At 43.5% G+C, this 15,782-nt stretch overlaps 2 protein-coding genes and 1 long non-coding RNA gene across 3 annotated transcripts; all 3 read left to right on the top strand.

The window, feature by feature from the left end:
- Positions 1-5,114: 5,114 nt before the first annotated feature.
- Positions 5,115-8,776, top strand: LOC135384629 (uncharacterized). Its single transcript, XM_064613826.1, has 5 exons — positions 5,115-5,411; positions 5,672-5,788; positions 7,438-7,505; positions 8,480-8,667; positions 8,745-8,776. The coding sequence occupies exons 1-5, from the start codon at positions 5,157-5,159 to the stop codon at positions 8,774-8,776; spliced, it is 660 nt and encodes a 219-aa protein (XP_064469896.1). The 5' UTR covers positions 5,115-5,156.
- A 312-nt stretch (positions 8,777-9,088) lies between these two features.
- LOC135384621 (uncharacterized) lies at positions 9,089-10,256 on the top strand. Its single transcript, XM_064613820.1, has 5 exons — positions 9,089-9,238; positions 9,292-9,498; positions 9,664-9,796; positions 9,856-9,929; positions 9,987-10,256. Exons 1-5 carry the CDS (start codon positions 9,164-9,166, stop codon positions 10,254-10,256), a joined length of 759 nt encoding a protein of 252 aa, XP_064469890.1. The 5' UTR covers positions 9,089-9,163.
- Positions 10,257-11,412: 1,156 nt separating this feature from the next.
- LOC135368560 (uncharacterized) lies at positions 11,413-13,650 on the top strand. Its single transcript, XR_010414820.1, has 3 exons — positions 11,413-12,095; positions 12,208-12,426; positions 12,922-13,650. It is a non-coding gene; the product is annotated as an uncharacterized LOC135368560 (long non-coding RNA).
- The last annotated feature ends 2,132 nt before the right edge of the window (positions 13,651-15,782 follow it).

Raw genomic sequence — 15,782 nt, 5'->3', positions numbered from 1 at the left:
TTCGCTCGAAATGTCTAGCCAGTACCAAACCATTTTCGCTATGAACACCGAAAACATACGCAGCAGTACCAGTGAAGATACCACATGGTCTGTTCCTTTGCTGGGATTGCTCATTAGGAGGGACAGTGACTACACGAAGCCTAAAGCCTGCCTACGTTCTTTCTGTTTTTTTTTTCTGTTCTTCCTTCCTCTTATTGATCCCAGTTCTGCATACATCATAGGATCCCGCCAGAGTGTGTGATTCTTCAGCTTTAGTGTTGTGTTCTTCATTTTTCTTTTCCTTTTCTTTCCTTCTTTTTGTTTTCTTATTTTCTTTGCCTTTTTTGACTTCCCCCTTTCACTTTTTTTTGGAATAACAAGCCGACATCCATCAGGCTTACCTTTCCTTTCTTTTTTTTTTCTTACCCCCCCCCCCCAAATGAAAACTCTCCGGCTCTGGACAGACTCACAAAGTTTGCACAATCGGTGTCCACACCGTACTGAAGTATACATTTGTATGAAATCTGCGACAGATGCGCCCTGGGATCGAACATAAACGCTCCTTTCCTGTTTTGTTTTTTGAAGGATGATACACTTAAATAAGAGGCTGTTTCCGTTCTGATTTATTTATTTCGTTTTTGTGATCATCGTGAATATGCGCGGTGAATACCTCGATCTTAAAACTCCTGCATCACTACGGCACACTACACATGTCACATCAACAACGCACCTGAACAACTGTAGGCCGTCAACCCCCCAAGAATTAAAAATTCAAAAAATGTCTGGGACAGCGGCTTCCATTCACGACCATTGTACTCATGGTGGGTTGGGTTATGGCGAGATTCTACAGGACTAAGGGGAATATGATATGAAGAAGCAGGGCAGGCTTCTACGGCGGGCGGGGGGCAATCCCCCCCTCCCCGCGTGAACTGACCCGGAGCGAAATTGAACCTCTGTATGCAATAAGGGGATAAGTCGAATTATCCCCTTTTTAGTGTTTTGCTGCAATGACATCTACATACCATTATGTACATGCCAAAGGAAATTTAGGACCGTATATTGCAATTTATTGACTCGCTACAGGTGGGTAAGAAACGGCAAATGCATGTGTGTCAATGGGATGGACAGCCAGATCAGGCCCCTTTTCTACACATGCGTACAAATGGTGTAGCTTAAATTTTGCTTGTATGCAGAAATCAACTTGGACTTCCGCTCGAAAAACATGTTCTTTCTATCTCACGTGACAGTGTCAATAGTGCTACTGAGCGTTGTAATCGGAAAAACGTGCGCACTATACTAATAAGTCATGTTTTGCTGGTCATACAGAACATTATTTTCAAGATTGTGCTCGTTTAGCAGCACGATAATCACGACCTAGGCTGCTCGTCTGCACAAGGGTAACTTTGGCCATCCTGCCGTCACCATGAAAGTCCGACTCGTGAAAAGTGTTTTTTTTTTTTTTTTTTTTTTCCTGCACGATTCCTGGATTTTGTTCAATTTCTGCTAAATCACACACCCAGGAACGACGCTAACGGGACATGCATGCAGAGTAGACACACGCATATACGTCACACATTTTGCATTTACGTTATTCGAGGAAACTTATCTGCAATTGCTTCACCAAATATTCACTCGCAGTTTTCTCGGTTTGGGATTTTTGACTTATCCCCTTATTGCTTACAGAGACTCAATTGTCATTTCCTTGAATGCTGTATTGGCGAGGGGAGCAAAATCGATGGCATTCGTCCTTGGAATATCGTATTCGCTATTTCATGGAGGGCCAGTCACTGACACGTGAGCGTCGCCGCTTTGGATTCCTTGTAAGAACCGTGATGCCCGGGTATCACTCGTTGGGGAAGACAGCGCCGCTGCCGACAGGAAGAATGGCACCGTGTGTATATTACGTGCCACCGAACTCTGCTGCACATTTACGGCATGATTTCCATGTCTGGCGGTTGCATAAGTTTGTTTTTGTAATGTCATATTCAGTTAGGCTAGGAAGATCATCTGGAAGTCGGTTAGGTTGAAGTGTGTTGACATATTCACGCTGGAAGCGCGGAAAGAATCTGAAATATTAGGCGTCATGCCACGAGTTATGTTAGGATGGTGTCCGCCCATTTGGTCGAACGCCGTTTGATCGAAGGCGTTTGATCGACCTCCGCGTGGTCGAAAGCCGGTTGAGGACGCTGTTTGTTCGAAAGATGTTTGTTCGAAGGGAATTCAAAGCTCCATGCAGTGTGTCGTCCGCGCCTTTTTTTTTGTAACTTATGTCTCGAGCGTACGGGGCAGGCAAACAGTGTCCTCTGCTTTTGTTTGTTTGTTTGTTTCCGCCTTTTTTCAGCTGATGAGGAGACCACCGGTTATTTGCACATCTGTATCATTCACGAACAGCACAGCTGAATAGAATAGTGCGGAACAATCCGGCGGACCAGTAGGGCACGTATTGAAGCAAATGGCCCCAGGTTGGGAGCAGCCGATAATATGTGTTTCTTCTGGGCACCCCTATCATTGCTTTATTTAAAGTGATATTGTATATTTCAAGGGGACAATCTGAAATGGGATAGCCACATGTCCGCGAAAGTCACTCTAGGTCTGTGGATGCTAAGATGGCGAAGGAAATTTTGCCATTGTACAACGAAATATATCAAATTAACAGCCATATAAAACCTTAGTTAAGCTTTGTTTACAGTATGCATATGCAGTGCTGAGATCGCTACACATGCACGCTATCAAAAATAAATAAGTTGGACAAAGTACAAAGATCTGCTCCTGGCATGTGTTGTCCAGGTTTCGAAGGTCTTCTTCGGTTACATGTATGTTGCAAGAACCAAATTTAGATTAACTTGCACATAGGTGCATAGTAAATAAACTAAAACTGTTATTTCTCCAATAACTACAAACATTAAATACATTGTTAAAATTTGTCCAAGTTCGACGCGAATAAATCATTCCAAAATATTTATAATAACATAATTCATAATTGAATTATATATATATATAAGTAAAATAATAAGACGTGGACGACAGATTACAGGAAAGTTAACAAAAAACTAATTTATTTAATGGGTAATTTAACACACAGATTATAAAAGAATGGTCGACGTTTCGACAGTGCCACTGTCGAAACGTCGACCGTTCTTTTATAATCTGTAATCTGTGTGTTAAATTACCCATTAAATAAATTAGTTTTTTGTTAACTTTCCCGTAATCTGTCGTCCACGTCTTATTATTTTATTCAACTTCGTAGCCGTCTGATATATTTACTTCTTTGACCTATATATATATATATATAAAGAGGGGGCAAAGCCATTAAAGAAATAAGCAAATGACGCTAGACGGGTTTGCCAATCCCGAACGATGCGCAGCTACCCAGGGCTGACGAGCCGCAAACACGGCGAAACACGTGTCCTCTGGTGCTGTCGCATCGTTCCATGAGTATATATATATATATATATATATTTAATACACAGATAATTTATTTATTTGTCAGTTTGTTTCTTATTTGACAAAGTGTTGGGGGATCAGGGGTGAAAGACACCTATGGCATGTTTAGTCACTATGTGTGAGAGCGGTAAAACCTATCAAGTTGTCGAAGGGGCCAGGGTGAACAACCCAGGCCCTTGGACCGCTTCCTGGATGCGAAAAAGTGGGTTAGCATGAGGAATGTGTTTACGGGCAAGCGGATTACACACAATTAAATGTTCCTTAGGATAACGGCAATTAGAATTGCAGCTTTCTTTTTTAGTTTTCTATTTTTGTTTCATCAACGCTCCAGGTGAACCAATAAAGGAATCGATCAAACGACCGCTGCCGTTTCGATTAAACGGCGTTCGATTAGATGTTTTCTTTTTCTCTTTTTCTTTTTTGCGCCCAATTTGAACGCGGGATTTGTCTCAATTTTACTTTTTCTCCAGCATGGGGGGGAGAGAACGGAGCCGTGCAAGCGTTCCACCACAAAGAGCACCACCGTGGTGGCGAAGAGATACGACATCTTTATTTAAACTAATTACAGCTGAACGCATGCTCAGTTATTGCCAGCAGACCAGGTGGAGGATTATGCAATCGAACTGTTTGGCGAACTGGGGACCGCACGATATTTCTGCTGTTCCGATCCGGTTCGCTCATGGAGCTCCATTTCGCCCTTCAGGGGACATATCTCGCGGAGTAATTTTTTCCGACAGCATTTTGGTATAATAAGGGCTAGCCGGGTCAGTACAGCTGCATGGTGAAGCCAGCAACAATGTCATGTTCCAACAAAGAATAATACGACGCGATGCCCATCCAGCTATTAGATGTAGTAAGAGCTGGCCAGGCTGTCGTGTGTCTGTTCCGCGTTATTTGTGCATGTGTGTTTGTTCACCTAGTTGTGTTTTGGTTTGGATCTCTGCTGTCGCTGTCACTACGGAGCATTTATAGGTAATTTGTGTCGTGGGAGTGAATCCAAGGTATAAAAAAAGGCCGCTGTTTGTTGTCCCTGCAAATATATGTCGTGTCTTCCAAAACGCATGAAAAATGCGGTCGCATTGTTCCACTGGGGTTCCTCTCTGCCTTCTCCAAAAACCAAGCTATCTTAAGCGCCTACGGGCACATTTCATTCGAGGTCTTTAGGAGGCTATCCTTAGTGCCCCAGATGAACAGACCGTTGACACGCATTGTGCTCTGGTGCCCATTGGCCGTTTTCGTTTTGAGGCTACAAATCTGTCGGGTCAAGGCTTCGGATGCACAGAAAAGACCAGGCAGGCAAGCGAGGCAGGCGCAACAACCAGACGATGCCACTGTTTTGTATGGCGATTTTGCCATGTGGCAGCCGCAAGAAGCTCAAGCTCCAAGTACCCACATACGAAAGCCTCATTGAAAGTCTTTCGATATTCATTGATTGCGGTACCTGCAACATACTGGTAAGTGAATTCGTTTGATCCATTCTGCTGTAAAGTCCGCCGCCTGTTCAGCGTTTCATGTGTTTACCCGGTAGTGGAGAACAGTATAACAGTGGAGGCAACGATATGATATCAGGTTTCGGAGAGATGATAGGTGACCTAGCTTATCGCATTCTTCCGGCCGCTGCTATCAGTACCTTCCCTCAGGCGTGATTCATATACTACACGTGTACAACGGCGGTCTGGCAATGCCATAAAAAGGCACCGAACGGGCCTACCATTTTTAGATAGCATGAAAGTATGCTGCCGCGCACGATGCATTACCTTCCCACCGTGCTCGTTACGCTCGCGATGATAGGAACCGCATGTACGTTAGACTCCTATCCCCTAGATCTCGCTTGTCCGTTTTCGCGTTTCAAGGCGTGCGTTCAGAGAAAAGTTTCTTTGGCGACTAGCTGTCGTGATGACAGTGCTAGGCACAAGCCCCCAGCAGACCACCGAGGGACTACGTGGAATCGGCCATTAGCCAATGGTCTGTCAGTCTGGCATGGACAGGTTCGTAACACGTACTCCTCATGTCAGCGTTTTTCTTCTCGTCAGTCTGTTCACGTTCCTGCGTTTCCTCCGTGCCGTTCTAGAGCCTACATTGTGCAACCTTAATCGCAGTTCAGATTATGTATCAGTCTGTTTACTAACCCTGGTCATAGCTCGCGCGTAATGGTGTTACATTCTAGCCAACAAGTCTTTCACTCTGGCAACGTTTTCCCCATCTGTCTTGGGTGCTAAATGACAATTCTTTCCCAACATGTGTGAAGGTATATGACGACGACGTCAAGGACTACATCGATATCGACGAGGAGGAGCCTGTTCCAGAAGCAGCAAAAATAATGGTGGCCAGGAAACAGATCTCGGACACAGTTCTGACGTCACCAGTGAGTAGATGCTTATTTACCGTTGGGGCTCAGCGCGTTCATTTAAACAAAGTTTATCATTTGTCAGCAATTTCTCCCCGAGTTCAGGTCACTATTTTCAACTACGCGAAGTTTTGAGAAGTGTTAGGTAGCACGGCGAGCAGTTGGTTTGGAAACTTAAAGCCGACAGTCCGGACCCTGACGGGCGTTCGGATTCTACTGCTAAAAGACAGTACTCGACACCTTTTACCGTATGTCGAACAAGTCTGAAAAGCAAACGGTTTTTTGAGAAAATTGAATTTAATCGAATGGGCTGGCCATATCGGACTTCTGTTACCGTTTGAGACAATCAGTGGCGTCGGAGCAAGCGCACTTCGCTCCGGCGATTGGACCAGAGGCCGCCCTGTTTATACCCGACGCATAATGTGGTTGGTAGGGAAAGGCCGTTATCTTCAAAAATTGATTAATTTCACGGTGATGGATAACAAGGGTGGTCAGAAGAGTCACAAGCAAACGTGTGCTGGCGTCCGTTTAGTGGGTTCCGGACTCTCCCTTTAAGCTGTTCAACGCCTGATCGATATAATATACCTCTGTCAGACGGGCACATATACGGCCCTTAAAGTTACGGCCATTAAGGAATGGCCGCAAGTTACATACGGCCCTAAGCTCTGGAGAGCTGCCAAACGGTATCCGTGAAGGCATTTTGTCGATGATGTCCACGTCGATAAACAATTAAGTCTGTGAACGTTGAATGCAATGTAGCGAAATCACGCTTTTTCTTACTGAGAGTACACGAAAACAACGTTTTGTTGGTATTTTCAAAATACAACAGCAAACTATATTTGCTTTTAAGTGCTTTGGATATTTTTTTGAGTAGCGTCTGACTTTTTGGATGCAGACGACACGGTGCGATGCCGCATGCAGTGGTTCGAAGGTTTCACTACGAACGTAGCTGTACAGATGGGATAAAAAGCGAAACGAAGTGCAAAAACGCCAGAAAAACACACACATAAAAAAGATGACAATATTACGTCGGGTAAAAAGCATTTTATTTCGAATTGAATTAGATTTGCTAAATCCTGTTTATGGTGTACTTGGTAACGAGGCTTGGGCGGTTTCGATGGAATGCCGTAGACTTTCTTGCGGGAACGCCGTTGGCCTTCTACCTCAGTTTTGTCGCGAAGGCATTATTGGTGACCGTCTGGCAGGAAGTTAATGACAGTATGCATTTACGGCAGTGACCGTTAAGGCCGTATATGTGCTCGTCTGACAGGGGTAATACTTTCACGTCTACCTTCAATTTTTCGTGTTCGCCGTCTTTCGCGCATTTTGCTTGTTTTCTAAGTATTTTCATTTACTCCCGGCATACTGTGCGGCGCACTTCGTAGTAAGTTGAGGCAAACTTCGGAAGCGCTTTGTTTTAGTAAAAAAAAAAAAGTGTGGTTCATACGGCAATTTCAAAAACTCAACAAATATCCTAAATTAGCACTTTATCGAAGCTGCATCAAAAGACGGGTGAAGTCTAACACCGTCGACCGCATACTATTCTACCAAATCAATTTCTAGTTAGAATTTTTTGTACGTTTGGTCAAAACAATGTTTCAAGACTTCTATATCCCCAGTATTTCATTTCATATTTACGAGGTCTTATGGGATTTATGTTTATCCAGGTGGCACCTGAGGTCACAAATATCACAGAGTCAAACTGTGACTTATCATTCACTGTCCAAGCACCTCGGTAAGTAAATACTCGAGACATAATTGTGCCTATATGCACCTCACTCCCACGTTTGAAAGAACATGAGCAGACGCACTCGAACGAGACACTATGCCTAGTATCACTCGCCTACCAGGGAATTTCTTCTGTTAATTTTTCTTTTTCTTTTTTTTTTTTGCACAAGAGTAATCCAGAAATTACTCTTGGTGTATTTGATGTTCATATACACTCGTTCTTTCAATGGGGGTCCACGGTAGTTCGGTCGCTTCAGCTCATTTTATCTCCTTTCTATCATTTAAAACACGGAAAAATACGATTAATGAAAGTGGCAGTCCATTATCTGTAAACATACTAATAGCTATATAAAAAAACGCCCTGAGCGAGCAAAATTTAAAAGATTACGGATAACGTGTACTGCTTGATTCGACCTCAGTTTTTTGTTGCAATTCCGGCTGGTGACGTGAACCTGTTGACCGTATTATCTCAAATCTCAAACGGATACATGTGCTACGAAACTGTCGCTCATGACGTGGTTGTAAACGTTGCAACTACTTTTGTAGGGCTGGTCGAAGGGCGAAAGCACACATACCAGACTCATAGATAGAATGTTCTATATTGTACGCGGATTTGAATATGCGCTGCCACCATCCATGCGGATAATCGTAATTCTCCGGTCATTCATTTGCTCCTTGTGTGCACAAAACATTAACCCAAAATGTTGCATTGACCTCCCTGCGCCAGCATACCGGAACTAAGTCCCGCTTCCGGTATAAAGTCCGACACGCAAATGGCGCGGACTTGTATATGAAGCGTATTAAAATGTCACATCATTTGATTTGATCAATGATGAAACGATGCTATGCTGACTTTCTATAAAACCGTTAAGCTGAACGATATCCTATGCAGATGGTCTTGTCCCAGTGCGACATGCTGTACTTTAGAAACTTCACTTTCAACCAAAGTCAGTCACTATGCGCACCTTTTTCTTTTTGTAGGAATTTGCTTCCAGAACCCACATTTCGTGAAGAAGACTCCTTTCTTCAAGACCCCTACGACTATAAGAAAGTACTCTTCCCCTCCTTTGGGTCCTACGATCGAATTCTGGACACCGGGAAGCCTATAAGCCGTAAAGTTCGCAGTTTATTGTCTGTGAACTGTTTCAAGCATCCGTTAAAGTCACATGGCAAGTTCTTCTTCCAAATTCTACTGTCCACCACACAATTCAGCATGCCAACATCTGCACTATTTTCTTCTCTGTAGGTTCCCTTCACAGAGACTGTACCATCGCATAATTGATCAGCTGCTCACGAAGCACCCACACTTGAAGGACCATTTGTGAGATGGCATGGTACCCTGCATCCTTTTGTTTGTCACTCTGTCCTTCCATGACAGTTTCCATTCCCTCTTGTTTCTTTACTCCTTTACTTATTGTGCGTGCTTCCTCCCCTGTTTCTTCTATTTCTCCCTAGGAATAGACGACCAGTGGTCTCACCTGCCTTTCCTGTTTTATTCAGCGCATATCCCCCCTCTCATATTAAGATGAAACCAGTGTTGTAATACTTCATACTTTTGGTTCACTTGTTCTGATCTCTTTTCATGAGAGCTGGAGGGAAGGCCTTCGTAGGAAATTTAAAAATGAAAGACGGAAGCTTCAAGGTGACATACCAATCCTCACAAAAATGCGGGAGCGACACACAGCGAAAAGGAGGCCTGTAGAAGCTGCTGGGCAGTCTCCTAAAGTTCTGCGCCTTTCGGTGGGACCCACATCGTGTTATTCCACAGATGCCTCATATGGCTTTCTTTTCAGCATGCGGACCACCTTGTGCTTCAGGGGGAAACGGAGGAAACCGTCGCACAGCATAGGCAATGGCTTGCCACAACGGTACCCTCTGTCGAGTCTCCTGCCTACCGAGAAAGACTTCTCGTAACAGCCAAAGCTCGTCATGAGCACATCAAAACACTAACAGTGGATGAAGCTCTGCGTGTTTACCCCTTCCTGAAAGATGAGCACACGGTATGCCATGCCCTCTGTTCTGCATGCAAGTCAGCTCAGCAGTAACATGTAGATTGTTCGCAATGGCAACACTAACACTGGTTCAGCTGATTTCATTCAGTGGTCTCTGTGCTTTTCTCATTCAACTGCCCTAGGTCGTCAACTAATTTCATTTCTCTCCGACAGCTCCTTCTGGAGTTCGAGGTGTTGTACCAAAGAAATCTTCTTCCCCTACTGGAAGAAGGGTTCCAGCGCCTGGTTGAGCTCATCAAGGAGCACGGCTCAGAGGATGAGGTCCTTCTCATCACGGAGAGCATGGGTCAGTTTGTTTGCAGCTGCCATTAGTTCCAGTCTTGATTTCGTGTACTTTTATTTCAGAAGACACCAGCGAAGTGGGACTCAAAATAATTGCAGCCAGATGTAAAGAAGAGCTCTCAATCTTCATAACGGAGGTGGGTGTTCCTTCATCGTGTATGATTATATACTTACTATACGCATACACATTTCAGAACGAAGACGTGACCCTCTCTCCTGTGTTACGACGACAAGATGGAAGCATCAGTCTCTTTGTTGATGCTGAGCGTGTCTGCGACTGCTCCTCCATGCTTCTCGGTCGGTCATCACTGTTCTCAGCCTACTGGATCTTCAACGTCAGATACCCAAAAAAAGGTGCTAACACTCTCACCTTCATTGAAAGGGCAGTCTTGAAATTGTCAGTCACCAAGCCGCGGTCAGAGTGTGTAGACCTCCTGCACTTTTTTCATGCTCTGGACAAATAAAATTCCTGGCAAACATGTATTCTGTGTCTGTGTAACTGTCAGAATTAAGATTAGAGGGTTAGTGGCATAAGGGCTTCATTCGTGCCTAATATAAGCCCTGTAAAGAGTATGTGCGATGCCACCTTTGTTATACCTTGGGGCATTTCTTTGTATGCTGGTGGGTGTAAATAATTATACCTTAGGTTTATTTTTTGCACCCCTTGTGAGGTTTCAAATTATGGCTACAAGTGTACCAGCCACACCTTTGGCATGGTATAAATCTACCACCTCTCGGTACATTTTTTGCACCCTATGGCAGGTATCAGATTATCCCTTGGGGTATGTTATGTGCGCCTGTAGTAAGGTATATTTTCTGCACCTCTGGATATATATTTTTTGCACCCTAGGGCAGGTATCAGATTATACCTTAGGGTACATTATGTGCACCTTTACTAAGGTGCACCCCGGGTATATTCTTTGCACCCTATGGCAGGTATCGCATTATCCCTTGGAGTATATTATGTGCACCCTTGGGGAGGTGTACATTCGGCACCTCTGGGTATATTTTTTGCACCCTATGGCAGGTATCACATTATCCCTTGGAGTATATTATGTGCACCTTCGGTAAGGTACATATTCCGCACCTCGCGGTATAATTTCTGCACCCAGAGGTATATACATCTATACCTTGGTTGGGGGCTACATTTTGATACCTTAATTGAAGGTATACGCTTTATCCCTTTTGGGGGATGCGCCACAGGACAAGCCATTTATACCTCTAGAGGTATAAAAATGACTGACAGTGTATACGTCGCGGTACTATACCCGCCGCAGCTGGTACACGCTGCGTTCGTTTCACGCTCTCGCCAGTATACGCTGCGGAGGTTCTACGTCGCTCCTCTATCCATCGCTTCTTCTGTCCGCCGCAGGTGTTGGCACTAAGCGTTCTTCAGGAAGTGGTGACCCTGAGAGTTTGTGGATTCACACAAAGCGCTGAAGGCACAGAATTAATAAGACAGCGGAAAATAGATCTACTTCACCTCGCTGTAGCAACCCGCTGGAGGTTACGGAGCAAATTTCCAAGTTGCTGATGAAGAGCCAGCAGTTATTAAAGGGACTCTGACCAGAAACTGTGGGAGCTCTTTCGTACTTGTAGTCGATAAAACACCCAACAAGGACTCTCCATGCGAAAATTCACGCATTAAAACCCCACGGTTTCTCTAAACTCGAATTTTAAACATTCGACTTCATCCGAGTGCAGCACGCCTAGCGTCAAACCGAGAAAACATACGTTTATATAGAATATCCACCCCGGCCCACCATCAAGATGACGTCAACACGGGGGCCACTCGCAACACCCACAATTGGCTCAAACGCGTCACGTGGTCACGCAATATCTGTCAATTTCCTTCGTGAAATGGCATTTCTACGTTAATATGTTTTTGTTACAGAGCCTCAAGAAGAAAAATATACCCTGCATTTATCACCTGCAACAGTTTCTACGATTTTCTTTTCAATCTGTACACGGCGTTCGATATATGCTTCCGTATCCGGTCAGCTGTAATGGATGCCGTATGCCGAGCTCTCTAACTGCGAACTTGTGTGACTCCCGGTTCATCCTCTTTGTTCGGGTCACTGGGTTGGTGTTGGAGTTGGTCACCATATTCTGAACGTTTCACCTATCGTTGCGGTGTACTGTTCTTGATCTGCTGCGAAGCGACGAACCGCAACGGCAGTCACTCGCCTCAGCGAACTTCTGTCTGCTGCATCTCAAAGGATCATGGGGACCTGATGATACCTTCAACTAAAAAAACCAAATGTGCTCTCGTGTGGTCCTGACGGAAAAGTAGTATCAACAAGGTTAGCACATTTATTTTTCAGTTCCAAGTCTACGTACTGAAAACCATGCAGGTGCAGTCGATCATTCTCGTAGCTGTTGTGTAACGCGTATGCTTTCTTACATATCCCACAGAACCCTCCACTTTTTCGACCAAGTTATCGTTATGAGATCCTTCTGATGGCTTCTTACTAGGCTATGCCGCTCCGAAGCATTGAGATGACGAAGCGTCGTGGTAGCTGCACCTCTGCCTTCGAAAGATGAATCAGTCATTCCACACTGTGCTTACTGGCTTTGTATAGAGTCTGGCAAATCCGACAGACTTGGACTGCCTTTTTCAAGAAAGTTTGAAATGTAAGTATGTGTATATTGGTTGCACATATCCACCACATATTGAGCGTGTGTATGATTGTACTTTATATGCCACAGCGTATCAGCGTACATTATTATTCAACACGTAGCGTGGCAAACTCGACATCAGTCACACAAAGCCAACAATTGCCTTTTCTTCAATTGCTTATTTTTATCATATCATGTTTTTGTCTATATCTCAATTTACCAACCAACAAAGTATATTATTTTAGTATAATCACCTGATATTTAACAAGTCACAGTTTTACCATGGTTTTGGCACACTATAGCCCGAGTTGCTTATGCGTCATTAAATTGAATCATCGTCATCTTCAACTGCCATTATTCAATTGAAGTGCCAGGTGGATATAATGATATGGCAAGATATTTTTTTTGCTGTCATCCTGGAATTGCTAATTTCAGAAGAGTAGTCACCGTGAAGTTTGTTTTCGTTTTCAGAAACATTAAGAGGACTAAAACAAACACTTTTTCTTTCAGAGCATCCCTTATGCACCTGCATTTCAATTCCAATCTGTATTACAAGAATGACAGACCACTCAACAGAGATGAACATCTGAAAGTGAAAGAGCTGGAATGAAGATACGTTAATCTGTGTCAAAGGTTCTTAGTATGTGTGCGAGTCGAGGACATAGGTCTCAAGCTTATTCCTGTCTCCAGAAGAGGTGACAACTATGCTCCTTCTATCTATTAACCAGCTCCACTTTTTAGGGTTCCCTGTAAACTAATGGAGCACATCATGTACTACCACGTTGTCAACCAAGTTGACTCTGTCAATTTCTTTTTTTTAAATTCCAGCATGGCTTTAGAAAAGGGTATTCAGGCAAAACTAACGTAGTGGAATTCGTTCACAGCATTTCAAACTGTCTTGATTTCTGGGTCCATGTAGATGTAGTATTCTTTTTATTTTGTAAGGGCTTTTGACACTGTGCTCTACGCTCGCGTGTTGGCCAAAGTAGCCTAATTAAAATTCGATCCTGCTACCTGGATATGCAGTTTCTCAACTAACCGTAACTGTGGCGACAACTCGTGAGGAGAACCTATCATATCGCCACTATGCAGCATTTGTTATATTACAATCGCTTCACATTTTAATCTAGTCAAAAGCAAGGCCTTTTGGTGATCGGTCTTGTATAATTACGTGCCCCTCCGTTATGTAACACCACACTGGGTTCTTCAACCTATGAGAGAGAAATAAATATATTGCCAAGTAAATTGTCTACAAGAGTAGTAAAGAGGGGTTGAGAAACACAGACAAGTCCAAACTAAGGCACCCCTGCCCCTGAGCCCTGAGCGTATTTTCCCTGCGCGGCGCGTCCCTGCGCGTATTTTTCCCCGTGCGGCGCCAGTGCGGAGGCTTGTCCTCGCCCTTATAACATGCAGAGACATGCAAAGAAGGGTCATACACAAAAAGTACGAGTGAAAATATATTTATTAATGCCAATTGTAATGCCAATCAGGTTGCGATATATTTATTAAAGCCAATTGTGCTGGGAATTGTGCCAATTGTGGTGCCAATCAGGTGAAGGAGAAAAACCCAGCCGAAAAACCTTCACGACCTGTAACAGAAGAAACACAATACACATAATAAAGAATATACTTAATCATTACCAATTTCACAGCTTCCATATGGATATGACTCAATAGCATTAAATAGATATCTCTTATCATCATAGGGCATGAGTGCAAGCTTAGTCGTTTCCAATGTATACATACATTGGCGCTTACTACATATGGTCCTTTGTGGATGACTTACCTTCACACTATTAAACAAAACATCTTTATATACATCATGATACAATTCCTTACGAACAATACTTTTCTTAACACCTTTTGCTCTAGCAATTTGACTATCGTCACTCAATCGGATAGAATACATTTTTGCTTTCAGAGCAACCACCTCTTCAATTATCCTACCTCCAGTCTCATCCTTGAAGTGGAACAATGCACCCTTATTTTTATTGCTATAGAGTGGATGATCAGTGGGATAGGATGAAAGATCGAGGTGATCATCTGCAATCTTTTTGATTTCCTCTTCATACTCTGACGTATGAAACACACCGATGATAGAATCAGTATCCGAATACATGATGGTGATGGGACAATTCAACTTTTCCAAGAGAGTGCAATAGACAAATTCATACATTACCAACTTACTATAATCTAAAATACAAAAACCAATCTGCAATGGAAAGCTACACTTTACCTTCCTTTTCTTCATCTCATACAACACACAATTCTCAGACAAAATTTCAAATCGAATGCAGTCATTCGAGGAGCTATATCTTTGGGCCTCTTCTTTGCTGAATGCGATCTTAATTGATCTAAATCGCCTGGGGGAAAGGAGTGTCATATCGCAAAGAGCATTACAACTTAAATTCAATATCTGCTTCTCAAAGTCCGTTTGCGCTGCAATGCGTCGCTTAATGTTCATTTCAATGTACGGGCCAAAGATCGTACCCTGACGAAATTTCAACACTCTATGAATTTTGCTAGCCCGCATACCTAACTTACAATATAGACTCAACAAACGATAATGTACAACATACTCTGTTTTATCATTACAAGTGAGAAGTAACTTACCCTGTGCTACAGGTTTGTGATTCAATTGGTCTTTTAGAGCCAACTGATACTCAGACAACCAGCTTTCGTCAACCTTTTGCTTCATTGGAGCTAGTGGGAAATACCTAGTCTTCTGGTGTAGCTCCGGCGGGTAGACGAGGTCGCACACGTAAATGTAGCCATACTCTGCATCCTGAGGATGGTTAATGATGTCCAAACTCGAAAATTCGGATTCGGGCACCCACTCGAATCTTCCAATAGGCAATGGCAATGTCTGGCAACCAGCATACAGACTGCTTGCATCCCAATAGGAGATGTAACTTTGCGGTTTCTCCGGGTCAAAGTTTGCACAATATTTGTTATTGGCAGCAGCATACCTCAATCCTTGTTGGCAAATACCACCTCTAATAGAAGACTCGATGGTTCGATACATATCTTCATCTGTAAGCAGCTCGATCTCGGCCTTTGTATACTTGAGAGCAGCCTGCCAACTGAATCCAGGTAGACTGACAAAGTGCAGCACTTCCAATCCATATGTCTTCATAGAAAGCTGTCTAAAATGCTGCATAACATCTAAAAGGAGCAGGACGTCACATTCCAAATAGATCAATGTATAATCCTTCAATGACTTGCAATCAAAATGGTCATATGTTTCCCGAGCGAAAGCATAGTCATCTTCGCTGATGTGTGTTCCATTCAAATCGTCATAAAAACCATCCTTGGCCGGTAGGCATTCTTCATTGTAGACTTGAAAGCTTTTGATCCAGGAATATGGGTAC

The sequence above is a fragment of the Ornithodoros turicata genome, chromosome 1 (assembly GCF_037126465.1).
Source record: "Ornithodoros turicata isolate Travis chromosome 1, ASM3712646v1, whole genome shotgun sequence".
NCBI classification, from domain to species: Eukaryota; Metazoa; Arthropoda; class Arachnida; order Ixodida; family Argasidae; genus Ornithodoros; species Ornithodoros turicata.
This window is presented reverse-complemented; position numbering and strand designations above follow the sequence as displayed.

Coding starts and splice junctions, on each gene's coding strand:
- LOC135384629 (XM_064613826.1), top strand. CDS start 5,157: ATGCTGCCGCGCACGATGCATTACCTTCCCACCGTGCTCGTTACGCTC. Junction 5,412..5,671: donor TGTCAGTCTGGCATGGACAG/GTTCGTAACACG, acceptor ACATGTGTGAAG/GTATATGACGACGACGTCAA. Junction 8,668..8,744: donor GCATCCGTTAAAGTCACATG/GCAAGTTCTTCT, acceptor TCTTCTCTGTAG/GTTCCCTTCACAGAGACTGT.
- LOC135384621 (XM_064613820.1), top strand. CDS start 9,164: ATGCGGGAGCGACACACAGCGAAAAGGAGGCCTGTAGAAGCTGCTGGG. Junction 9,239..9,291: donor CTAAAGTTCTGCGCCTTTCG/GTGGGACCCACA, acceptor CTTTCTTTTCAG/CATGCGGACCACCTTGTGCT. Junction 9,797..9,855: donor TCTCATCACGGAGAGCATGG/GTCAGTTTGTTT, acceptor CTTTTATTTCAG/AAGACACCAGCGAAGTGGGA.